This window comes from Oncorhynchus gorbuscha, linkage group LG09 (genome assembly GCF_021184085.1).
Source record: "Oncorhynchus gorbuscha isolate QuinsamMale2020 ecotype Even-year linkage group LG09, OgorEven_v1.0, whole genome shotgun sequence".
Classification (NCBI taxonomy): domain Eukaryota; kingdom Metazoa; phylum Chordata; class Actinopteri; order Salmoniformes; family Salmonidae; genus Oncorhynchus; species Oncorhynchus gorbuscha.
The window spans coordinates 54,305,980-54,331,906 of record NC_060181.1 but is presented as its reverse complement, the minus strand read 5'-3'; the positions used below and the strand labels follow the sequence as shown (position 1 = coordinate 54,331,906).

Genomic DNA, 25,927 nt, shown 5'->3' with positions numbered 1-25,927 from the left:
TATTGTGGGAAGCTTGTGGAAGGCTACCCGAAATGTTTGACCCAAGTTAAATAATAATAAAGGCAACGGTACCAAATACGAATTGATTGTATGTAAACTTCTGACCCACTGGGAATGTGATGAAAGAAATAAAGCTGAAATAAATAATTCTATCAACTATTATGCTGACGTTTCACATTCTTAAAATAAAGTGGTGATCCTAACTGACCAAAGATAGGGTATTTCTACAAGGATTAAATGTCAGGAATTGTGAAAAATCGGATTTAAATGAATTTGAAGCTGTATGTAAACTTCCGACTTCAACTGTACATGCCATGTAGTGTCGTTTCAGCCATGAGAATTTAAGGAAAGTTGGTGGGTGCACAGTGTACTGTTCAGATACTGGAATTATTTTGATGAATGTGTGAAGGGAAACTTCTTTTTGAATATGCAGGATGTCCAATTGGATTAAAGTAAATTTAAATACATTTGCCAAAATTATATATTTACTCCTGTCTATACAAAAATAAATAACATAATTCAAATACTTCACCAGAGGATCATGAGCTTCTTAAAGAAATTAGCTGTGGATTGTTTCAAATTAACAGTGCATAGCCCTATGCCTATTTGAGAAGCCTGCAATTTGGACAGCTCGCATGGCAATAGGCCTAGCTGATTATTGAGTTGCAGCTGTCATTGACAAGTAGCTAAAATATGTGTGTAGATAAAGTGTCATGTCTATAATTGAATGAATAATGTTGAGACGAGAAGAAGTGAAGGGATGTGTGGTGAAGATATAGGCACGTCTCTCTCCAGAATACATGCTCTCAGCTCTCCAGAGTGCCGTAGGTGTCTCCCGCTAATTATTGCACATTCATTGTTTCATTGTGTGAATTGTTTCCCCTTTGATTGTTTATTTTTTATTCATCCTCCATTTACATATGTCACCTGTAGTAAATGTACCATTATTCCCCGTCATTTAGTTACATTAATTTCTGTTTCTCTACCTTTCTTGCCTTTGTGCTGTTGTCTGTGCCCAATAATGTTTGTACCATGTTTTGTGCTGCTGCCATGTTGTGCTGCTGCCATGTTGTGTTGCTACAATGTTGTTGTCATGTGGTTTTGCTACCATGCTATGCTGTTGTCTTTGGTCTCTCTTGTAGTGATGTGTTTTGTCCTATATATATATATATATATATATATATATATATATATTTTATCCCAGCTCTGTCATAGCCAGGTAAATAAATACTAAATGAAAAATACAAAAATAAATAATGCATGTAATAATTACAGTCATTTACCGTTCCCATTCTCGGAGTGGAAACATTGTTTGCAGAGTTCACAACGTGCTACACTTGTGAGAAACAAGTTTTGGTTAATTTCATAACCATCATTTACGAGTTTTGTCAATTTTCATTGTCTTTTGTTTGGATAGCTTAATTTGAGCAATGAGCATGTGTCTGATTTCTCTGTCTTCTTAATATTGAGGGAGTGCGTGAAAGTGCCCATTTGGAGATGTCTTATTTCGCATTGTCTTAACTCACCATGTCCACCAATAATACATTTTTTTTCATCACCTCACACAGTAAGTCCGTTCAAAGTTTTTCTAATTTTTTACATCCATTGTGAATGATAATAGTTATCATTCCAACACTCTCCCCCTTGATAATCACTAAGCCTCGGTGTGCAAGAGCAAAATATAATGATTTGATAATTGCATATATCCATTGGAAAACATTCTTAAATACCTGAACATTTTTCCCAAAAACATCTCTCTGTCCCAAGCTCACTGGTGTGGGAAACTGAAGGCTCAGAATAGGTTAGTTGATACAATGTTGCAAGTTCGCTAGCCACAGCTTCATCTGGTCCCAGTTGAGTGATTTGATACAATGTTGCACTTCGTTAATTCAAGTCAAGTCCTTGAGAAAGGGAGCTATACAGGCAGAGTAGATAGATTAATTTAATTGAAAGAACCTGCGTTTTTATTTGTCGGTTTTATGTGTTTTTACTTCGTTGACAATGGAAGTTACAGGCCTACTGCTGCATTGGCCTATAGGATATCATTGAGCTCCATGCATACAGTCATTACTTTAGCCGCCAATGGTTCATGGTGTATCACTGTGTCCATTCGGCAGAGGCTGGTGCTCTCGCATTAGTTTAATTTTAAATTTGAGCATTTTATAATTTAATTTCAGATTTTTATGATTAACCAACTCACAATGATTTTGAGAAACAAAATTATCATTATTGAAATAAAACTATTCCACGAAATGGTGCATATGAAAATCATAACTGGCACGCAGATCGGTAGAAATGTTAACATAAATTGTACGCTTCCCCAAACTTGAAACTCATGTGCAGTCTATTAAGTGATTTGTTTGGCAATCAGATGAAAACATCGTAACCTTTTGTGTTCATGCCACATTAAAAGTTTTTTTTTTTACAGTTAAACTAAATGCCTTTGCTAAAAAAAACATAAAAAAAATGTATATAGGAGGTCCCATGAAAAAAAGGTGCCACCGTTTGGAAATCAAATGCCTGTCCAACTGATTCCTTCTGGTGCCGGCCGTGGCGGTCACCCTTTACATGTCAAGCACGCTACTGTATAACCAAGCTTCAGATTGAATCCCGGCCTAAGTTCATGACACCTATACAAAACACAACTTATGTTCAATAATTGTCTACCATTCTATCCATCATATGGTGCAGCTTTACTGAAGTGTTGATCATGTATATTAATGCTTGCCTCAAATGAATTACACACAAACGTCCCATTCACCATACAGTAAATGTCCTTAGTGAATTGTATTTGTATATTTGTCTAAATAATGTACGCTAGAATAAAACCAATATATCTGTACTCTAGCTACCTTGATCCCCAATTTGTTTGTTGGTAGGAAACTGTACAGTAGAGAAACACCATTGTTCGGGCAATTACATCAGGTTGATTACATCAGGTAATCAACTAAAAAGTACATCAGACACCACAAAGCACTGTTAATCACTGCAAGTTCTGCTTCACGTTAATACACTGCACATAATACACTTTGAGATTATGTTGGATGCTGTTCTACAAAGAGGTATCAACATCTCTCGCTCGCACACCACGACTGGTTTACATATGTTAGAGCTGGGTTGGAACAAAAGCCTGCAATTTGTTGCTCTCTAGGACCACAGCTGCCCACTCTTGGTGGAGATCCAATGTATAGTTATTGGGTGAAGTGTGTCCTCCTCATTCCCAGGGAGCAGCATTTAGTCTATTAAACACAACACTGATAAATCATCTGCCTCAAGGCCCTCATTGGCTCTCAACTCAACTCATCTAGGCACAAAGGTGAGTCCAAGGTCAACGAACCGATGAAATACAGTATAATTGCCTGGATCATTTTGTCAATCAATACTAACAACACGGTGGTTGAATGTAATTTGTTTCTGAATACCTTATGGTAATATATTCGTTTTTCAGTGTTTTTTTATTCACAATCATCACTGGAGGACAATCACAATAACCCCAAACCATCACCACCCCCCCTTCAAAAACAACAAAATTAGCATGAACAAGCATTACAAAATCCATCCTAAGAAGAAAAATCTATTAAAATCAAAATTAACTGAAAAATATACACGACATACATGTCAAGTCATTCCATTCCCATAGACTAACCTATCCATGAGATCTGACATATCTAAAAAATATATGTATGTACACACTCTGCTGTATTTTACTGTACAAAATACGACAACACTTTAGGCTTCCCCCTGTAGACATGCAAATGCCTTACTTAGCCCTGCACAATGTCATTTGATGGCCTTTGTGACCACTCACCACTAATTATAATTGGTTTATGACCTGACATTACAACTGCTATTGACTGTCTCTGAGACTGCACTGGCATGTTGCATCTCAAACAACTGAGCTGACACAGGTTAGTGTGAAGCTTCTAATAATCAAGGGATATGAATGCCAGTAAATGGTCTTGTGTAGCACTTCATAAGGCATTGAACATGTCTACATGAGACCCTTGTACAATTAAGTGTGCCCCAAAGGACTTATTTTCAGTGGGGGTCAAAGATGAGAGCATTCAGCCGGAATTGCACTTATTTGCGGACAACGTCACAGTCAAGGTGAACTTGCATTGCCTACAGCATGTCTCTGAAGAGCTGTGGAGCATATCCGTGTGCATCAAAACCCCAAAATAAAGAGAGGGTAAAATTTAAAAGGGTACATATGTGTTTGTCTCTTCCAATGTCTACCACGATGAAAACTAACATGGCAAAACTAGTTAAGCTGAAAGGGGAAAAGAACCATGCACTTGTAAGTGTGGATGTTGAAACCCTAATGGCTCCTGCCGGAGATGGAGGCAGTCTGCTATGTGCTTTGCCGTGAGAGGGATCGTCTCAGAGGTGGCGATTGAAGTGGCATTTTGGATAAGTGAGAGTTCCCACTTGTAGTCTTGCCAATTCTGGTGTCCATTGTCTTTGACAGGTGTCCTTGGGAGTTCTCTGACTGCAAACACATGCACACACAAACATTCGCAGGCACACGCACAAACACTATCAAACTCTCTCTCAAACTAACACAAGCTATGTGATTTGCACACACACGCACATACCCACACACACACGCCACAACTCTCACTGTCCACCTCTGCCTTAACACTTGGTCCAAAAGCCACCAGCCTTTCGTGCAGGCTTCAGCAATTTTTTTACAGTGAGGAAGTCCTGCAAAAGTCCTGCCGAAGGTCTCCACCACATCCTACTCTTCCTCCTCATCATCATCGGGCAGCGGTAGGATCTCTTCCTTGAGACACTCCCTGTAGAAGCTGGTGAGCGAGGCAAAGAGGTGCAGCCTACTTCTCTGGGACAGGAAATGACCCTCATCTGGATAGATCTAGAACGCCACAACAATGAGCAGAGCATGACCACGACATGTGCACAGCGGCATCAGTGAAAAGACAGTATACTTATATTTATTTAAACTACTACTTTATGGATGTGTGTAATTTACTCTCCTCTCATCACAGTTTAGTTTAGCTTATTAGGATCCCCATTAGCTACTGCACATGCAACAGCTACTCTTCCTGAGGTCCACACAAAACGTGCAAATACATGACAAAGTACAGGACAGTTATAGATTAGAACAACATATTAAATTACATTCCAAATCAAATGTAAATATGATTTAAAGATTGGAGAGACACCAAGAGACAATAAAATGACTATTTACACACTATTCATATATACTGTACATATTCATATTCTTAGATGCAGTACAGTTAAATTAGATCTTTAGAAAGAGGAGAGGCTCTGTGATACAAAATGTTTTTTTTTATCAAGCTAAACTTGCTTTTTGCCCGAGTTACCTCTGGTGGCAGAGCATTCCATGATGACATGGCTCGACAGATAACTGAGAAGTGCATTGTACCCAAACCAAAAACCGATTCAAGTGAAGAAGCCCACAGTGGCATGTCTGATGGGGTATGTATGTCTGTTTGAAGTGTATGCAAATAGATTGTACAAGTGATTATGCATTTTCAACACACAAATGTTTCTTAAAAATACTAGAACAAAAATAGTCCATTTCTCCTCAACCCTCAACTATGAAAGACTATCATTCATGTTCTTGGTGTTAGTTCTGTGTGTGCAGTGAAGACAAGGCATGCTGCTTTGTTTTGAGCCAGTCACAGCTTTGCGAGGTCTCTCTTTGCTGGCCATGGCCATATTACCGGACAGTAATCAAGATGGGACACGATCAGAGCCTGAACAACTAGTACAGTTGTTCCTGTACGCAGAACATATTTTTAGAAATGACATACCTCTCCCCATCTTCACTTCAACTTTGTCAATATGACTTGAGCATGATAACTGACCATCCAATGTTACTTCTAGGGGTTCAGCTTCTTCAACTCAATGGTCACACCCTTTATGTGCATTTCCAGTTGTGATTCAAGTCTAAGAGAACGCATTGAACCAAATACAATGATTTTGGTTTTAGATGTGTATACGGTCAGTTTATTGTTATTTACCAATTCTGACACTGAATACAACTCCTTCCTAAGAGTTTCAGTAAGTTCACTGGCTGTAGGTGCTGATGTGTAGTGTGTGCAATCATCAGCATACATAATCATTTTTAGCTTCTTGTAAGACAAGTTGCCAATAATTTGTAAAGATATAGAGGAGTAATGGCCCAAGGGATACCACACTGTCCTTATCGGATGTTAGAGAAGCTACCCTTTTTAAAAACTTTTATTTAACTAGGAAAGTCAGTTAAAGAACAATTTATTATTTTCAATAATGGCCTAGGAACAGTGGGTTAACTGCCTGTTCATGGGCAGAATGACAGATTTGTAACCTTGTCAGCTCTGATATTTGAACTTGCAACCTTTCGGTTACTAGTCCAACGCTCTAACCAGTAGGCCACTCTCCTACCCCATTGAAGAACACTCTCTGGGTTCTATTGGATAAGTAACTCTCCGACCATTTGATGACAGAGCAAGTGAGTTTTTCAGGAACAAATGATGATCAATAACATCAAAGGCTGCACTGAAATATAACCATACAGCTCCAACTATCATTGTATTATCCATGTATTTTAGCCAATCATCATTCATCTGAGCCAGAACGGTAGAAGCTGAGTGCCCATCCCTATATGCAGTGGCTGGTGTTACTGTATGTTTATGGTACTACAGACACTACAGTAACATACTGTACATACATAGCATGGGTAGGGTACTGCATAGTTTCGTTACTGTTAGTATACATTTAAAGCAACCATAGCTTGGGTAGACTTATGGCTTAAAGAATCTAGTGTACCTACACAGAACCTGTATTCTACAGTGTAGTGGGCAATGACATTCTCCATACCTGCATCGAGTAGTTTGCTCCAACTTTCACAAGGTTCTTAATGAGCTCAGCAGTATGCTGAAAGTGGACGTTGGCTGAAAGAAGCATAAGAAAATGTGTCAGCATAATTCCGCTTGAATCGTCACGGGGAAGAGCAGCAAGATCACATAATGACAGAAAACTTATATTTCATAAAAACGGTCATTTTTGTTAAAAGTTCTTCAGTTTTTGTCATTGTTAGATTATTGCTGTTTTAAGTGTCGTTTGGCAAGACGCACACTGCAGACTGGTCCTACATAGTAAATAACAACACAACAGCTACATAACTGACCCCAGATCATTGTTGATGCCTTTTTCTTGGTTTCACATAGTTAGTCACTCACCATCTGCTGTGCCGTGTACAAGCATCAGCGTCTGTTCCCTCAGTGGCTGGACATTCTGCAACACACTGGAGAACTGCAACAGAGCCAACCATAGAAGTGTTAAGAGTATTAGAAAGAGTTTGCTGGCATATTGTTAGAAAGGGAAGGTCAACAAGCATTCCTAGTGGCTAGTGAAAGTCTATACATCCATTGCACAGTCTTCACATTCTGCTGCCGAAAAATTACATCTAAAAATGTATTAAATTAGATTTAGTTTTTTATCGATCTACACAACTTACTCAACACTTTCAAAGTAAAAATATATATATATATATAAAGATTAAGATGTATTGATTGTGTGCCTTCACACCCCAGAGATAATACTTGGTAAAATAACCTTTGGCAGCCATTACAGTTGTGAATCATTTTTGAATAAGATTCTATCAACATTGCACAACTCTTATGGCAACATACACTGAGTGTACAAAACATTAAGAACACATTTCTAATATTGAGTTCCACCTACGCTTTAGCACTCAGAACAGTCTCATTTCGTCGGGGCATGGATTCTACAATGTGTCGAAAGCATTCCACAGGGATGCTGGCCCATGTCAACTCCAATGCTTCCACAGTTGTGTCATGTTGGCTGGATGACCTTTGGGTGGTGGACCATTCTTGATTGTATTTTTATTTAACCTTACTTTAACTAGGCAAGTCAGTTAAGAACAAATTCGTATTTACAATGACGGCCTACCAAAAGGCAAAAGGCCTCCTGCAGGGACGGGGGCTGGGATTAAAAATACAAAAAATGAATAAAATATAAATATAGGACAAAACACACATCATGACAAGAGAGTCAACACAACACTACATAAAGAGAGACATAAGACAACATAGCAAGGCAGCAACACATGACAACACAGCATGGTAGCAACACAACATAACAACAACATGGTAGCAACAAACATGGTAGCATCACAAAACATGGTGCAAACATTATTGGGCACATTATCGGGCAGACAGCAGCACAAAGGACAAGAAGGTAGAGTCAACAATACATCACACAAAGCAGCCACATCTGTCAGTAAGAGTGTCCATGATTGAGTTTTTGAATGAAGAGATTGAGATATAAATGTCCAGTTTGAGTGTTTGTTGCAGCTCGTTCCAGTACATTTAAGTCAGTAGCTAGCTGCAGCGAATTGAAAAGCGGAGCAACCCAGGGATGTGTGTGCTTTGGGGTTCTTTAACAGAATGTGACTGACAGAACAGGTGTTGTATGTGGAGGATGAGGGCTGCAGTACGTATCTCAGATAGAGGGGAGTGAGGCCTAAGAGGGTTTTATAAATAAGCATTAACCAGTGGGTCTTGCGAGGGGTATACAGAGATGACTAGTTTACAGAGGAGTATAGAGTCCAGTGATGTGTCCTATAAGGAGCATTGGTGGCACATCTGATGGCCGGATGGTAAAGAACATCTGGCCGCTCGAGAGCACCCTTACCTGCCGATCTATAAATTACGTCTCCGTATTCTAGCATGGGTAGGATGGTCATCTGAATCAGGGTTAGTATGGCAGCTGGAGTGAAAGAGGAGCGATTACGATAGAGGAAACCAAGTCTAGATTTAACTTTAGCCTGCAGCTTTGATATGTGCTGAGAGAAGGACAGTGTACCGTCTAGCCATACTCCCAAGTACTTGTATGAGGTGACTTCCTCAAGCTCTAAATCCTCAGAGGTAGTAAACACACCTGTGGCACAACAGAGATAGTAAACACACCTGTGGACACAACCCAACCAAGCCGCACTGCTCTTGACACAATGCCCACCTAACCCGGAAACCAGCCACACCAATGTGCAATGTGTTGGAGGAAACACCATGCACCTGGCGACCGTGTCAGCGTGCACTGCGCCCGGTCCTTCACAGGAGTTGCTAGTCCGCGATGGGACAAGGATATCCCTGCCAACCAAACCCTCACCTAACCCAGACGACGCTGAGCCAATTGTGTGCCACCCCAACGGTCTCCGGGTCACGGCCGGCTGCGACAGAGCCTGGTAAGAAAGCTTTGTTGTAGAGAATTTAACATAAAATCCAGGGAGGGTCCAGCTGAGAATAAGACTGTATCATCTGCATATAAATTAATGAGAGAGCTTCCTACTGCCTGAGCTATGTTGTTGATGTAAATTGAGAAGAGCGTGGGGCCTAGGATGAGCCTTGGGGTATTCCCTTGGTGACAGGCAGTGGCTGAGACAGCAGATTTTCTGACTTTATACACTGCACTCTTTGAGAGAGGTAGTTAGCAAACCAGGCCAAAGACCCCTCACAGACAACAATACTCCTTAGCTGGCCCACAGGAATGCAAGGGTTTACCATCTGAAAAGCTTTGGCCAAGTCAATAAAAATGGCAGCACAATATTTCTTAGAATCAAGGACAATGGTGACCTTTAAGGTTGCAGTGACACATCCATAACCTGAGCGGAAATCAGATTGCATACCCGAGAGAATACTATAGACATCAAAGAAAGCCAGGCAGTTGATTAGACAAGTTTTTCCAAAACTTTTGACACAAAAGGCTAAATAGACAGTTAGGATCAGCTTAATCTCCCCTTTATATAAAGGAAGAACCGTGGCTGCATTCCAAACAATGGGAACCTCCCCAGAAAGGATAGACAGGTTAAAAAGGTTGGAGATAGGCTTGGCGATGATAGGGGCAGCAACCGTAAAGAAGAAAGGGTCTAAACCATCTGACCCAGATGTTTTTTTGGGGTCAAGCTTAAGGAGCTCCTTTTTCCTTTCTCAGTGACTGCCTGCAGGGAGAAACTTTGTAGCGAAGAAGGGGGAAAAAAGAGGGAGAAGCATAGGGGATAGTCCCATTAGAAGGGATGGGAGTTGAGGAAATGTTGGACGGGCATGTTGGACACAGGCATGTTGGGCATGTTGGACATGGCTAAGTACAATAGGAATCCTGACTTAACGAAGTGGTGATTAAAGAGCTCAGCCATGTACTTCTTGTTATTAACAACCACATCATCAACATTAAGGGACATGGGCAGCTGTGAGGATGTCACGAACATTGTTGTAAGAATTGGACCAAAATGTAGCGTGGTTTGGGTTCATCATCTTTTATTATATGTGAACCGGCACAAAAACAATAAAGAGCAAAGAAACGAACGTGCAGCTTTGTCGTGCTCAAAGGCAACAATACTAAAACAAGATCCCACAACAAACAGGTGGGAAAAGGCTGCCTAAGTATGATCCCCAATCAGAGACAATGATAGACAGCTGCCTCTGATTGGGAACCATACCAGGCCAACCGAGAAATAAAGAAACTAGAATGCCCACCCTAGTCACACCCCAACCTAACCAAAATAGAGGATAAAGGCTCTCTAAGGTCAGGGCGTGACAGTAGAGGAGGCTCCGGACTGCAGACCGTCGCTGGAGGCTCCGGACTGGGAACCGTCGCTGGAGGCTCCGGACTGGGAACTGTCGCTGGACGCTCCAGACTGGGAACTGTCGCTGGAGGCTCCGGACTGGGAACTGTCGCTGGAGGCTCCGGACTGGGAACCGTCGCAGGAGGCTCTGGACTGCAGACCATCACTGGAGGCCTGGTGCGTAGAGCCGACACAGGACGTACCGGGCTGGAGAGACACACAGGAGGCCTGGAGCGTGGAGCCAGCACAGGACGTACCGGGCTATGGAGGCACACTGGAGGAATGGAGCGTAGAGCTGGCACAACGTGTACTGGACAGATGACAACCTTCACACGGTAAGTGCGGGGAGCTGGCACAGGATGCACCCGGCTTTGGAGGCACACAGGAGACACGGTGCTTAGAACCGGCACACATTGTTCCGGAATGATAACACGCTTCTCAAAGCGAGTGCGGAGAGCTGGCACAGGACGTACTGGGCTGTGGAGGCGCACTGGAGACCTGGTGCGTGGAGCCGGCAAAGATGGTACCGGACAGATGGCATGCTACTCAGGATGAATACGGGGAGCTGACACAGGTAGCATCGGACGGCTAACACGGTCCTCACAGCGAATGTCTTGCCTCTCCAGCCAAACCAACAGCTCCTTCGCTTCACTCTCTTCACATTTCACCAACCACTCCTCGAAGGTCTCTATCTCACCCCTCCGTTCACTCTCTCTTAATCTATCCAACTCTTCCTCCATGGTCTCTGACTCAGCGCCGCTGACCACCCCATGTGCCTCCCCCCAGAAAAAAATGTTTTGATGCTGCTTCTTGGGCCTACGTCGTGGCCGCTAAGCCCGGTGTCGTCGCTGTCCCTCGTTCGCTGCTTCCGCCTGCTTCCATGGCAGGCTTTTGTCTCCTGCCATTTTGTCTCCTGCCATTATTTCGTCCCAAGTCCAGGATGTCCTCCACTCTTGGCTTTCCTCCCAGGCCCAGGATCCCTGCTCCTCCTGGTCCTTCGACAGAGGGGGATCAAGCTGATTCTATACCATTTTACAGGAAAACTTTCTCATTCAAGTTTCTTAGCAAGGGTCTATGGCAAATCAGGACAAGTCATTTCACTGAGCAGCCATTACGAACACAGGCTGTAGAACAGTGATCTCCAAGGTCATTACAGAAACACTAGACTGATACATATCAGGATTATTTGAGAAGATAACATCGAGGGGAGAAGCCTTTTCTGCATGTTTGGAGTAACACATTGTGGGATTGGTAATAATCTGAGAAAGATTTAGGGAGTCCCATTGCTTTGGGACTTAATCAGGTGGTTTAAGCATGTCCCCGTTTTGGTCACCTAGCAGGACAAATTCAGAGTCAGTGTAAGGGGCCAGAAGAGAGCTTTAGGGTACAGGCTGGTGCTGATGGAGGACGATAGCACCCAGCAACAGTCAAAAAATAGATATTTGGTTTTAATGCTTAAAACCAGCTAATCAAATTGTTTGGTGACAGACTTGGTGTAGCCAACCGAGCACTGAAGGTGATTCTTGGTACAGACTGCCACTCCCCCTCCTTTGGAAGATCTGTCTTGCAGAAAAAGGTTATAACCAGAAAGGTTAACATCAGCATTCTAAACACTCCTCCTTAACCACGTCTCAGTAATGACCAACACATCTGGATTGGAGCTGTGAACCCACACTTTCAATTTAAAGAACACTCACTCAAAAATCTGTTGAACGTGAAAAACCCAGCAGTGTTTTAGTTCTTGACACCAGTGCACCTGGCACATTACTACCATACTCTCTTTAAAGACACTTACATCTTTTGTCTTGCCTATTCACCCTCAGAAAGGCACACATACACAATCCATGTCTAAATTCTTATTTAACCTGTGTCCTTCCCTTCATCTAAACTGATTGAAGTGGATTTAACAAGTAACATCAAGAGGGATTTTAGCTTTCACCTGGATTCACCTGTTCAGTCTATGTCATGGAAAGAGCAGTTCTAAAATGTTTTGTACACTCAGTCTATATACATTATTTTTGATTGCAGACTGAAAATGGACCATTCAGGAACACTCAACATCTCTTTAAAAGCCACTCTGGTGTGTCTTTGGGTGTAATTGTTCCACTGAAAAATAAAACTCCCCAGGGTTTTCAAAAGCCTACGGCAGGTTTTTCTTTAACTTTGTACCTGGGCTTTCCTCCTTTCATTTTTATTTTAATCTTCGCAAACTACCCAGTCCCTGAAAGTGACAAGCATAACCATAACATGATTTTGCAATCTTAAAACTTAAAAATACAGTGCATTCACTCAACATTATAGGCCTGTATTACAAAGTGAAGGCTGTGTTAAAAAATATCGACTTCAAATGATCCGTTCTGTTTGCAACAAGCCTGTTAAGTAATACTGCAAGACAACACAGCAAAGAAATGAACTTGTGAGCCGAAATAAAAAACAACAAGTTTGGGTCAAATCCAATACAACATAACACAGAGTGAAACCCTCTGTATTTTAAGTATTGTGTCGGCAGCATCATGTTATGGGTATGCTTGTCACCGACAGGGACTAGGGCAAAGAGCAAAGCCCAGGTAAAAAGTTAGAGGACAACCTGTCTCAGTCTTCTGATAAACTAAACCTGGGATAGAGCAGGACAATTATAAACAAAAAAAAGAATGCCAAAGAAAATGCCAGAATGGCTTTCCAGGAGGTGTTGAATGTTCCTGAGTGATCTAGTGACAATCCATACTTGCTGAAAAAGTCTAAACAGCATGAATAATCTCAAACAAGGTTTGAAAATTATTATCCATCAATGATTTCCAACCAAATGTACTGAGCTTGAGACATTTTTACAAAAACAATGGATATACACTACTGTTCAACAGTTTGGTGTCATTTAGAGAAAGAAAATCACATACTTTTGTCCATTAAAATAACATCAACTCGATCACAAATACAGTGTGGACATTGTTAATGTTGAAATTGCCTATTGTAGCTGTAAACTCATTATTTTTTTTAATGGAATATCTACATAGGTGCACAGAGGCCCATTATAAGCAATAGCACATTGTGTTATCTAATCCAAGTTTATAATTTTAAAAGGCTAATTGATCATTAGAAAACCATTTTGCAATAATGTTAGCACAGCTGAAAACTGTTGTACTGATTAAAGAAGCAATAAAACTGGCCGCCTTTGGACTAGTTGAGTATCTGGAGCATCAGCATTTGTGGGTTTGATTACAGGCTCAAAATGGCCAGAAATAAATAACTTTCTTCTGAAACTCTTTAGTCTATTCTTGTTCTGCGAAATTAAGGCTATTCCATGCGAGAAATTGCCAAGAAACTGAAGATCTCGTACAATGCTGTGTACTACTCCCTTCACAGAGCAGCGCAAACTGCCTCTAACCAGAAAATGAAGAGGAGTGGGAGGCCCCGGTGCACAACTGAGGAAGAAGACAAGTACATTAGAGTGTCTAGTGTGTCAAGTCCTCAACTGGCAGCTTCATTAAATAGTACCCGCAAAGCACCAGTCTCAATGTCAAAAGTGAAGAGGCGACTCCGCGATGCTGGCCTTCTAGGCAGAGTTGAAAAGACAAGGCCATATCCCAGACTGGTCAATTTAAAAAAAAATAAGATGGGCAAAAGACCAGAAACTGGATAGAGGAATATTGGAAAAAAAGTGTTATGGACGGACAAATCTAAGTTTGGGATGTTCGGATCACAAAGAAGAACATTCGTGGGACACGGTGTCAAGCATGGTGCAGGCAATGTGATGGTGTGGGGGTGAGTTGGTGGTGGTAAAGTGGGAGATTTATACAGGGTAAAAGGGATCTTGAAGGAAGCTATGACTCCATTTAGCAATGCCATGCCATACCCTGTGGATGGCGATTAATTGGAGCCAAATTCCTCCTACAACAGGACAATGACCCAAAGAGCAGCTCCAAACTATGCAAGAACTAGCTACGGAAGAAGCAGTCAGCTGGTATTCTGTCTATAATGGAGAGGCCAGCACAGTCAACCCTATTGAGCTGTTGTGGGAGCAGCTTGGCCGTACGTAAGAAGTGCCCATCAAGCCAATCCAACTTGTGGGAGGTGCTTCAGGAAGCATGGGTTGAAATCTCTTCAGATTACCTCAAGAAATTGACAACGAGAATGACAAAGGTCTGCAAGGCTGTAATTGCTGCAAATGGAGGATTCTTTGATGAAAACAAAGTTTGAAGCACACATTTATTATTTAAATTAAAAATCGTTATTTATACCCTTGTCAAAGTCTTGACTATATTTTCTATTCATTTTGTTTTCATGTAAAACAAGGACATTTCTAACTGACCCCAAACTTTTGAAAGGTAGTGTGTTGCCCTAAGAGTTCTGCAAAGTTGGTAGAACAGAGGCTGCCAAAGATGCTTCCACCAAGTTTGAATTCTGGAGCTGGAAGACATACGTGATCAAGATAATCAATTCTCTATCATTTTAATTTACTTGGAAACTGTGGAGTGGGTTCAAATCAAATTAAACATTATTTGTCAAGTGCGCTGAATACAACAGGTGTAGACGTTACTGTGAAATGCTTACTTACAAGCCCTTAACCAAAAATTTTGTTCAAGAAATAGAGTTAAGAAAATATTTTATAAATAAAGTAAAGTAAAAAATAAAATAAAAAGTAACACAATAACATAACAATAACTAGGTTATATACAGGGGTAGGGGTGCTGAGTCAATGTGCAGGATTACAGGTAGTCAAGGTCATTTGTACATGTAGGTAATGGTAAAGTGACTATGCATAGACAGTAAACAGTGAGTAGCAGCAGTGTAAAAACAAAGGGGGTAGAAGCTGTTATGCAGCCTTTTGGACCTAGACCTGGCGCTCCGGCACGCCTTGCGTTCGGTAGCAGAGAGAACAGTCTATGACTTGGGAGACTGGAGTCTTTGAATTTTTTGGGGCCTTCCTCTGACACCATCTAGTATATAGGTCATGGATGGAAGGAAGCTTGGCCCCTGTGATGTGCTGGGCTGTACGCACTACCCTCTGTAGCGCCTTATGGTCGAATGACAAGTGGGTACCATACCAAGCGATGATGCAACTGGTCAGGATAGTCTTGATGGTGCAGCTGTAGAATGTTTTGAGGATCTGGGACCCATGGCAAACCTTTTCAGTCTCCTGAGGGGGAAAAGGTGTTGTTGTGCCATATTCACAACTTTCTTGGTATGCTTGGACCATGATAGTTCATTGGTGATGTGGACACCAAGGAACTTGGAACTCTCGACCCACTCCACTGCAGCCCTGTTGATGTGAGTTGGGGGTGTGTTCGGCCCTCCTTTTCCTGTAGTCCACGATCATCTCCTTTGTCTTGCTTACGTTGAAGGAGAGGTTGTTGCCCTGGCACCACACTGCCAGGTCTCTGACCCTCCTCCCTATAGGCTGTCTCTTCGTTGTCGGTGATCATGGCCCACCACTGTTGTGTTATCAGCAAACTTACCGATGGTGTTGGAGTCGCGCTTGGCCAAGCAGTCACAGGTGAAAAGGGAGTACAGGAAGGGACTAAGCACGCACCCCTGAGGGGCCCCAGTGTTGAGGATCACCGTGGTAGATGTGTTGTTGCCTACCCTTACCATCTGAGGGTGACCTGTCAGGAAGTCCAGAATCCAGTTGAAGAGGGAGGGGTTTAGTCCCAGGGTCATTAGCTTAGTGACGAGCTTTAAGGGCACTATGGTGTTGACCATGAGCTGTAGTCAATGAACAACATTCTCACATACAGTTGAAGTCGGAAGTTTACAAACATTCAGGTTGGAGTCATTAAAACTTGTTTTTCAACCATTCCACAAATGTCTTGTTAACCATCTAGAGTTTTGGCAAGTCGGTTAGGATATCTACTTTGTGCATGACACAAGTACATTTTACAATGATTATTTCACTTATAATACACTGTATAACAATTCCAGTGGGTCAGAAGTTTACATCCACTTAGTTGACTGTGCCTTTAAACATCTAGAAAAATTACAGAAAATGATGTCTTGGCTTTAGAAGCTTCTGATAGGCTAATTGACATAATTTGAGTCAATTGGAGGTGCACCTGTTGATGTATTTCAAGGCCTACCTTCAAACTCAGTGCCTCTTTGCTTGACTTCATAGGAAAATCAAAAGAAATCAGCCAAGACCTCAGAAAAAAAATTGTAGACCTCCTCAAGTCTGGTTCATCCTTGGGAGCAATTTCCAAATAGCTGAAGGTACCACTTTCATCTGTACAAACAATAGTACGCAAGTATTAACACAATGGGACAACGCAGCAGTCATACCGCCCAGGAAGGAGATGCGTTCTGTCTCCTAAAGATGAAAGTACTTTGGTGCAAAAAGTTCAAATCAATCCCAGAACAACAGCAAAGGACCCTGTGAAGATTCTGGAAAAAACAGGTACAAAAGTATCTATATCCACAGTAAAACGAGTCCTATATCGACATAAACTGAAAGGCCGCTCAGCAAGGAAGAAGCCACTGCTCCAAAACTGCCATAAAGAAAGCCAGACTATGGGTTTCAACTGCACATGGGGACAAAGATCGTACTTTTTGGAGAAATGTCCTCTGGTCTGATTAAACAACAATAGAACTGTTAGGCCATAATGACCATTGTTATGTTTGTAGGAAAAGGGGGAGGCTTGCAAGCCGAAAGAACACTATCCCAACCGTGAACCACAGGGGTGGCAGCATCATGCTGTGGGGGTGCTTTGCTGCAGGAGAGACTGGTGCACTTTACAAAATAGATGGCATCATGAGGCAGGAAAATGGTGGATATATCGAAGCAACATCAAGACATCAGTCAGGAAGTTAAAGCTTGGTCACAAATGGGATTTCCAAATGGACAATGACCCCAAGCATACTACCGAAGTTGTGGAAAAATGGCTTAAGGACAACAAAATCAAGATATTGTAGTGGTCATCGCAAAGCCCTGACCTCAAACCTATAGAAAAAGTGTGGGTAGAACTGAAAAAGTGTGAGCGAGCAAGGAGGGCTACAAACCTGACTCTGTTCCACCAGCTCTGTCAGGAGGTATGGGCCAAAATTCACCCAACTTATTGTGGGAAGCTTGTAGAAGGCTACCCGAAACGTTTGATCCAAGTTAAAACATTTAAAGTCAATGCTACCAAATACTAATTGGGTGTATGTAAACTTCTGACTCACTGTCAATGTGATGAAAGAAATAAAAGCTGAAATAAATAATTCTCTCTACTATTATTCTGACATTTCGCTTTCTTAAAACAAAGTGGTGATCATAACTGAACTAAGACAGGGAATTTTTACTAGGATTACATGCAAAAAAATGTGAAAAACTGAGTGTAAATCTATTTGGCTAAGGTGTATGTAAACTTCCGACTTGAACTGTAGGTGTTCCTTTTGTTTAGGTGGGAAATGGCAGTGTGGAGTGTGATTGAGATTCTTTTGGGGCGGTATGCGAATTGGAGTGGGTCTAGAGTTTCCGGGATGATGCTGTTGATGTGAGCCATGACCAGCATTTCAAAGCACTTCATGGCTACCGACGTTAGTGATACAGGGAGGAAGTCATTTAGGCAGGTTATCTTCACTTCTGTGCACAGGAACTATGGCGGTCTGCTTGAAACATGTAGGTATTACAGACTTGTCAGGGACTCGTCAGGGAGAGGTTGAAAATGTCAGTGAAGATATATATATATATATACAGTGGGGCAAAAAAGTATGTAGTCAGCCACCAATTGTGCAAGTTCTCCCACTTAAAAAGATGAGAGAGGCCTGTAATTTTCATCATAGGTACACTTCAACTATGACAGACAAAATGTGAGAAAAAAATCCAGAAAATCACATTGTAGGATTTTTAATGATTTTATTTGCAAATTATGGTAGAAAATAAGTATTTAGTCAATAACAAAAGTTTATATCAAACTTTGTTGTATACCTTTTGTTGGCAATGACAGAGGTCAAATGTTTTCTGTAAGTCTTCACAAGGTTTTTACACACTGTTGCTGGTATTTTAGCCCATTCCTCCATGCAGATCTCCTCTAGAGCAGTGATGTTTTGGGGCTGTTGCTGGGCAACACAGACTTTCAACTCCCTCCAAAAAAATTCTATGGGGTTGAGATCTGGAGACTGGCTAGGCCACTCCAGGACCTTGCTGATAGGGAGGTTTTCACTCAAAATCTCACGATACATGGCCCCATTCATTCTTTCATTCACTGGTCCCTTTGCAGAAAAACAGCCCCAAAGCATGATGTTTCCACGCCCATGCTTCACAGTATGTATGGTGTCTGTTCGTTAGATGCAACTCAGCATTCTTTGTCCTCCAAACACGACGAGTTGAGTTTTTACCAAAAAGTTATATTTTGGTTTCATCTGACCATATGACATTCTCCCTGGCTTAAGCAGGGGGACACGTCTGGCACTGCAGAATTTGAGTCCCTGGCGGCGTAGTATGTTACTGATGGTAGGCTTTGTTACTTTGGTCCCAGCTCTCTGACCTTCATGTCTTAAAGTACTGATTGAATGTCGTTGCTCTTTGCTTATTTGAGCTTTTCTTGTCATAATATTGTCTTGGTCTTTTGCCAAATTGGTCTTTTGCCAAATAGGGCTATTACCACCTCTACCTTGTCACAACACAACTGATTGTCTCAAATGCATTAAGGAAAGAAAGAAATTAGACAAATTACCTTTTAACAAGGCACACCTGTTAATTGAAATGCATTCCAGGTGACTAACTCATGAAGCTGGTTGAGAGAATGCCAAGAGTGTGCAAAGCTGTCATCAAGGCAAAGGATGGCTACTTTGAATAATCTATAATATAAAATATATTTTCATTTGTTTCACACTTCTTTGGTTAACCAGATGATTCCATATGTGTTCTTTCATCGTTTTGATGTCTTCACTATTATTCCACAAAGTAGAAAATAGTAAAAATAAATAAAAACCCTTGAATGAGTGGGTGTGTCCAAACTTTTGACTGGTACTGTAGGTTCTGAAGATTTGTAGGAAAACTATCAAATGTAATCCCTTTTCAGAATACATTTGAAGGAAGCAAAATGTGAAGACTGTGCAAGGTGTTGGCAGACGTTCTTTTCACTTTGTCGTACAGGCCAGTAATGTGGAGGGAATGCACTGTATTTTCATGTTTTGTGAATGCAAAATCTTGTTGTTGATATGCTTGTCACCGGCAGGGACTGGGAGGCTTGTAAGGATTGAAATAAAAAAAATTAAGGAGCAAAGCCCAGGTTTAAAACCTGCTGTAGTTAAATTTTTCTGAAAAATAATTACACCCATTTTGATGCCAAAGACATACCAGAGTGGCTTTCCAAGAGGTGTTGCATGTTCCGGAGTGGTCCATTCTCAGTCCTCAATCAAAAACAATGAATATTCACTGAGCGTATAAACATTAAGAACACCTGCTCTTTTCATGACAGACTGACCAGGTGAAAGCTACAATCCCTTCTTGATGTCACTTGTTAAATCCACTTTAATCAGTGTTGATGAAGGGGAGTAGACGTATAAAAAAATATTTTGAAACCTTGAGACAATTGAGGCAAGGACATTCAGAGGGTGAAGATGGTGCCTGAAGAACATGGCTGATGTTTTACATTCTCCCAACCAATTGTGCAATTTTGTCATTTTTTTTGCTTTTTGTGGAACTTATTTTTTCAACTTATTGTGTACATAATGTTGCTGCCACCGTCTTTTATGACCGAAAATAAATTCTGGACATCAGAAAAGCCATTACTCACCGCGGACTGGAATAAACTTTTTTCTTTCACTAGTCCGATGAGAAGGATAACCTGCTTTCACTGGAACAGGCCCAGATCCACACCTATTGCATTAAGAAAAGATGCCGGAAAAGGGGACGCAGGTCGGGGATCGTTCCAGAGGCGAGCGAGTAAACGCTCAATGTCTTCCGTTCTCCTTGCTAACGTGCAATCATTAAAAAATGTAATTGATGACCTACTATTAAGATTATCCTACCAATGGGACATTAAAAACTGTAACATGTTATGTTTCACCGAGATGTGGCTGAACAAAGAAACGGACAATATAGAGCTGGCGGGATTTTCCATGCACTGGCAGAACAGAGACGCTACCTCTGGTAAGACGAGGGGTGGGGGTGTGTGTCTGGTGCGCGATGTCTAATATTAAAGAAGTCTTGAGGTATTGCTCGCCTGAGGTAGAGTACCTTAAGATAAGCTGTCGACCACACTATCTACCAAGAGAGTCCTCATCTGTATTTTTCGTAGCCATCTATTTACCACCACAAGCGAAGCTATCACTAAGACCGCTCTCAACCAACTCTATAAGGCCATAAGTAAAGAAGAAAATGCCTACCCAGAAGCGGTTTACCGAGTGGACAGGGTCTTTAATGCAGACAAACTCAAATCAGTTTTACCAAATTTTTACCAGCATGTCACATGTGCAACCAGGGGGAAAAAAATCCTAGACCACCTTTACTCCACATACAGATGCATACAAAGCTCTCCCCCGCACTCCATTTGGCAAATCTGACCACAATTCTATCCTCCCGATTCCTGCTTACAAGCAAAAACTAAAGCAGGAAGTACCAGTGACTCGCTCAATACGGAAGTGGTCAGATGACGCGGATGCTACACTACAGGAGACTAATCCAGACGCTTATAAGAAAACCCAATATACCCTCAGACAAACCATCAAACAAGCAAAGCGTCAATACAGGATTAAGATTGAATCCTACTACACTGCCTCTGATGCTCATCGGATGTGGAAGGGCTTGAAAACTATTACGGACAACAAAGGGAAACCCAGACACAAGCGGCCCAGTGACACGAGCCTACCAGACGAGCTAAATGCCTGTTATGCTCGCTTCGAGGCAAGCAACACTGAAGCATGTACAAGAGCTCCAGCTGTTCTGGATGACTGTGATATAGCCTATGTGAACAAAACCTTTAAACAGGTCAACATTCACAAAGCCGCTGGGCCAGACGGATTACCAGAAAGTGTACTGAAAGCATGCGTGGACCAACTGTTAAGTTTCTTCACTAACATTTTCAACCTCTCCCTGGCCGAGTCTGTCATACCTACATGTTTCAAGCAGACCACCACAGCCCCTGTGCCGAAGGAAGCGAAGGTAACCTGCCTAAATGATTTCCGCCCTGTAGCACTCACGACGGTAGCCATGAAGTGCTTTGAAAAGTCATGACTCACATCAAGAGCATCCTCCTGGACACCCTAGACCCACTCCAATTTGCACACCAACATATCCACAGATGACACAATCTCAATTGGAAAGACCACCGATGTGAGAATGCTGTTCATCGACTACAGCTCAGCGTTCAACACCATAGTGCCCACAAAGCTCATCACTAAGCTAAGGACCCTGGGACTAAACACCTCCATCTGCAACTGGATCCTGGACTTCCTCACGGGCTCCCCCAGGTGGTAAGAGTAGGCAACAACACTTCCGCCATGCAGATCCTTAACACTGGGGCCCATAATGGGTGTGTACTTAGTCCCCTCCTGTATTCCCTGTTCCTCCAAGACTGCATGGCGAAACACGACTCCAACACCATCATTCAGTTTGCTGACGACTGCAAGCGGCAAGCACGGCAAGTGGTACCGGAGCGCCAAGTCTAGGACCAAAAGGCTCCTCAACAGCTTCTACCCTTCTACCCTGCTTCTACCCACAGTAAAGTCTACACTTGTTGTATTCGGCGCATGTGGCAAATGAAGTTTGATGATAAAATATTTAAGTACCTTTGAATGGTAGTAGGTGACAGGCGCACCAGTTTTCAGGAGTTTCAACAGTTTCTCGTGTGAATCAAGAGTGGTCCACCTGCCAAACGACATCCAGCCAACTTGACACCACTGTGGGAAGCATTGGAGTCATCATGGGCCAGCATCCCTGTGGAATGCTTTCGACACCTTGTAGAGTCAATGCCCCGATGAATTGAGGCTGTTCTGACGGCAAGAGTAGGGGGGAGGGTGCAACTCGATATTAGGAAAGGTGTTCTTAATGTTTTGTACACTCAGTGTGTATTTCAATGGTGCATACAGTACTTTATTACTGCGGTACGGATACTGTGATAAATTATCTTGTCCCTAACGGACGTGAATGTCATGTAAATCAGATTGAGGGTTATGTGCACAATCTGTATTGGTTGGAGAGAGTTTTGTGTTGTTTCTGATATCATGGCTTATTTCAATTAGTTCGCTGTACAAGTTGCAGTCATATAAATAAACAGTGTGTATACCAAGTTAGTTTACTTATTTTGTCCAGAAGTCCTGACTGTTCTGTCTTTCTTATCAGTGTAACTGAGCCAGCTGTTTGACACAGCACCAGGTCCACACCTTAGGGGAGTCTGGGAAAGTCTGATGATCCCCTTCAGCTGCTCGTCAAAACACTAACGTAGTGAGATTTAATAATTTAATGTGCCACATTTACCGTAGGAGATGAGTGACAAAGTCTATGTGCTCTGGAAGCATCATAAAAAGAAAATGGTGAAAAAACTCAGTACCTCTTACTTTGATGGTAGTGACATTCTGTAACTGTGGGGGCTTAACTATAGGCACGTTTTTGATGCTACGACGTGGAGCTTTCAAAGAGCTAAACAAGGCGGCAAACAAGAGCAGGGAGGCGGTAAACAAACGCACCTGATATCTGCTGTCGTCCCGTAATGGCATGCCAAGGTACCGCTCAGAAAATGCTGATGCTGTTCAAATAGAAAGCGATACACTCTAAAAAGGTGGCAGGTACAGACAGTGTTTCAGTGCTTCAGGTGAGCTAAGTGTTACTTTTGCTGACGCTACACAAAAAGTGATGTCTGTCATTCTGCATCCAAACTAAATGGATAAAATAATGGGGGGGGGTTACACAATTATTCATATTCATATCATAACTTCATATCTCCAGCAACACCCACACATTAACATGTGAACATTTTGCGTTTCAATGTTTTGTAGTAAAAAAGGATAGGGGAAGATAAATGTTTTCAATGACATCATGTGATTTTAACCAATTATGAGTAGGCAACTTTTTTATTTGACCTTTATTTAACCAGACAAGTCAGTAAAGAACAAATTCTTATTTACAATGACAGCCAAGGAAAGGTAGGTTAACTGCTTAAGTCAGGGGCAGAATGACAGATTTTTACCTTGTCAGCTCGGGGATTCGATCTAGCAGCTAGAGGTCGACTGATTATGATTCTTCGATACGGATACCGATTATTGGAGGACCAACAAAAAAAGCATATACTGATTAATCGGCCGATTTTTTTTTATATATATGTATATATAAGTATATATATTTGTAAAATTGACAATTACAACAATACTGAATGAACACTTTTATTTAACTTAATATAAAACATAAAGTATATTTAATTTCAAATATATAATGAAACATGCTCAATTTGGTTTAAATAATGCAAAAACTACAGTGTTGGAGAAGAAAGTAAAAGTGCAATGTGTGCCATGTAAAAAAGCTCAAGTTTAGGTTCCTTGCTCAGAACATACAGTTGAAGTCAGAAGTTTACATACACCTTAGCCAAATACAATTAAACTCAGTTTTTCACTATTCCTGACATTTAATCCTAGCAAAAATTCCCTGTCTTAGGTCACTAATTTTAAGAATGAGAAATGTCAGAATAATAGTAGAGAATTATTTATTTAAGCTTTTGTTTCTTTCATAACATTCCCAGGGGGTCAGATGTTTACATACACTCAATTAGTATTTGGTAGCATTGCCTTTAAATTGTTTAACTTGGGTCAAACTTTTCGGGTAGCCTTCCACAAGCTTCCCACAATAAGTTACGTGAATTTTGGCCCATTCAAACAGTTCTATTTTTGTTTCATCAGACCAGGGTTATGTCGATATAGGACTCGTTTTACTGTGGATATGGATACTTTGTACCTGTTTCCTCCAGCATCTTTACAAGGTCCTTTACTACTGTTCTGGGATTGATTTGCCCTTTTCGCACCAAAGTACATTCATCTCTAGGAGACAGAACACGTCTCCTACCTGAGCGGTATGACGGCTTCATGGTCCCATGGTGTTTATACTTGCCTACTATTGTTTGTACAGCTGAAAGTGGTACCTTCAGGCATTTGGAAATTGCTCCCAAGGATGAACCGGGTTTGTGGAAGTCAACAATTTGTTTTCTGAGTTCTTGGTTGATTTCTTTTGATTTTCCCATGATGTCAGGCAAAGAGGCACTGAGTTCGAAGGTAGGCATTGAAATACATCCACAGGTACTCCTCCAATTGACTCAAATGATGTCAATTAGCCTATCAAAAGCTTCTAAAGCCATGTCATAATTTTCTGGAATTTTCCAATCTGTTTAAAGGCACAGTTAACTTAGTGTATGTAAACCTCTGACCCACTGGAATTGTGATACTTTGAATTATAAGTGAAATAATCTGTCTGTAAAAAAAGGAACATTTACTTATGTCATGCACAAAGTAGATGTCCTCACCTACTTGCCAAAACTTTAGTTTGTTGTCCACAAAGAAAGTTGTGGAGTGGTTGAAATATGGGTTTTAATGACTCCAACCTAAGTGTATGTAAACTGAAAGCATTCAACTGAAAGCTGGTGGTTCAATATTCCCAGTTCTTCAATATTCCCAGTTAAGAAGTTTTAGGTTGTAGTTTTTATAGGAATTATGACGTGTCGACTATTTCTCTCAATACCATTTGTATTTCATAGACCTTTGACTATTGGATGTTCTAATAGGCACTTTAGTATTGCCAGCCGAATCTCAGGAGCTGATATGCTTGAAGTCATAAACAGCGCAGGAAGCAAGCATTGTTAAGAGCTGCTGGCAAACGCTGTAAAGTTTGAATGAATGCTTATTAGCCTGCTGCTGCCTACCACCGCTCAGTCAGACTGCTCTATCAAATATCAAATCATAGACTTAATTATAATATAATGAAAACAGAAATACGAGCTTTTGGTCATTAATATGGTTGAATCCGGAAACTATCCTTTCGAAAACAAAACGTTTATTCTTTCAGTGAAATAAGGAACCTTTCCGTATTTTATTGAACAGGTGACAACCCTAAGTCTAAATATTGCTATTAAATTGCACAACCTTCAATGTTATGTCATAACTTTGTAAAATTCTGGCAAATTAGTTCTCAACGAGCCAGGCGGCCCAAACTGTTTCATATGCCCTGACTCTGCATACAATGAATGCAAGAGAAGTGACACAATTTCCCTAGTTAATATTGTCTGCTAACATGAATGTATTTTAACTAACTACGCAGGTTAAATAAAATATACTTCTGTGTATTGATTTTAAGAAAGGCATTGATGTTTATGGTTAGATGCATTCGTGCAACGATTGTGCTTTTTTCGCAAATGCGCTTTT

At 41.3% G+C, this 25,927-nt stretch overlaps 1 protein-coding gene across 2 annotated transcripts in view; it reads right to left on the bottom strand.

Annotated features, from left to right (window-relative positions):
* Positions 1 to 3,477: 3,477 nt before the first annotated feature.
* Positions 3,478 to 25,927, bottom strand: part of LOC124043770 (inactive dipeptidyl peptidase 10-like) — a 340,940-nt gene continuing 318,490 nt past the window's right edge. For both annotated transcript variants that reach the window (XM_046362710.1, XM_046362711.1), the window contains exons 23-26: positions 23,213 to 23,271; positions 7,209 to 7,281; positions 6,847 to 6,920; positions 3,478 to 4,873 (exon numbers count right to left, since the gene is read on the bottom strand). In XM_046362710.1, coding sequence (XP_046218666.1) covers positions 4,739 to 4,873; positions 6,847 to 6,920; positions 7,209 to 7,281; positions 23,213 to 23,271 — 341 coding nt within the window. In that variant the 3' untranslated portion in view covers positions 3,478 to 4,738. The remainder of the gene's footprint in view (positions 4,874 to 6,846; positions 6,921 to 7,208; positions 7,282 to 23,212; positions 23,272 to 25,927) is intronic.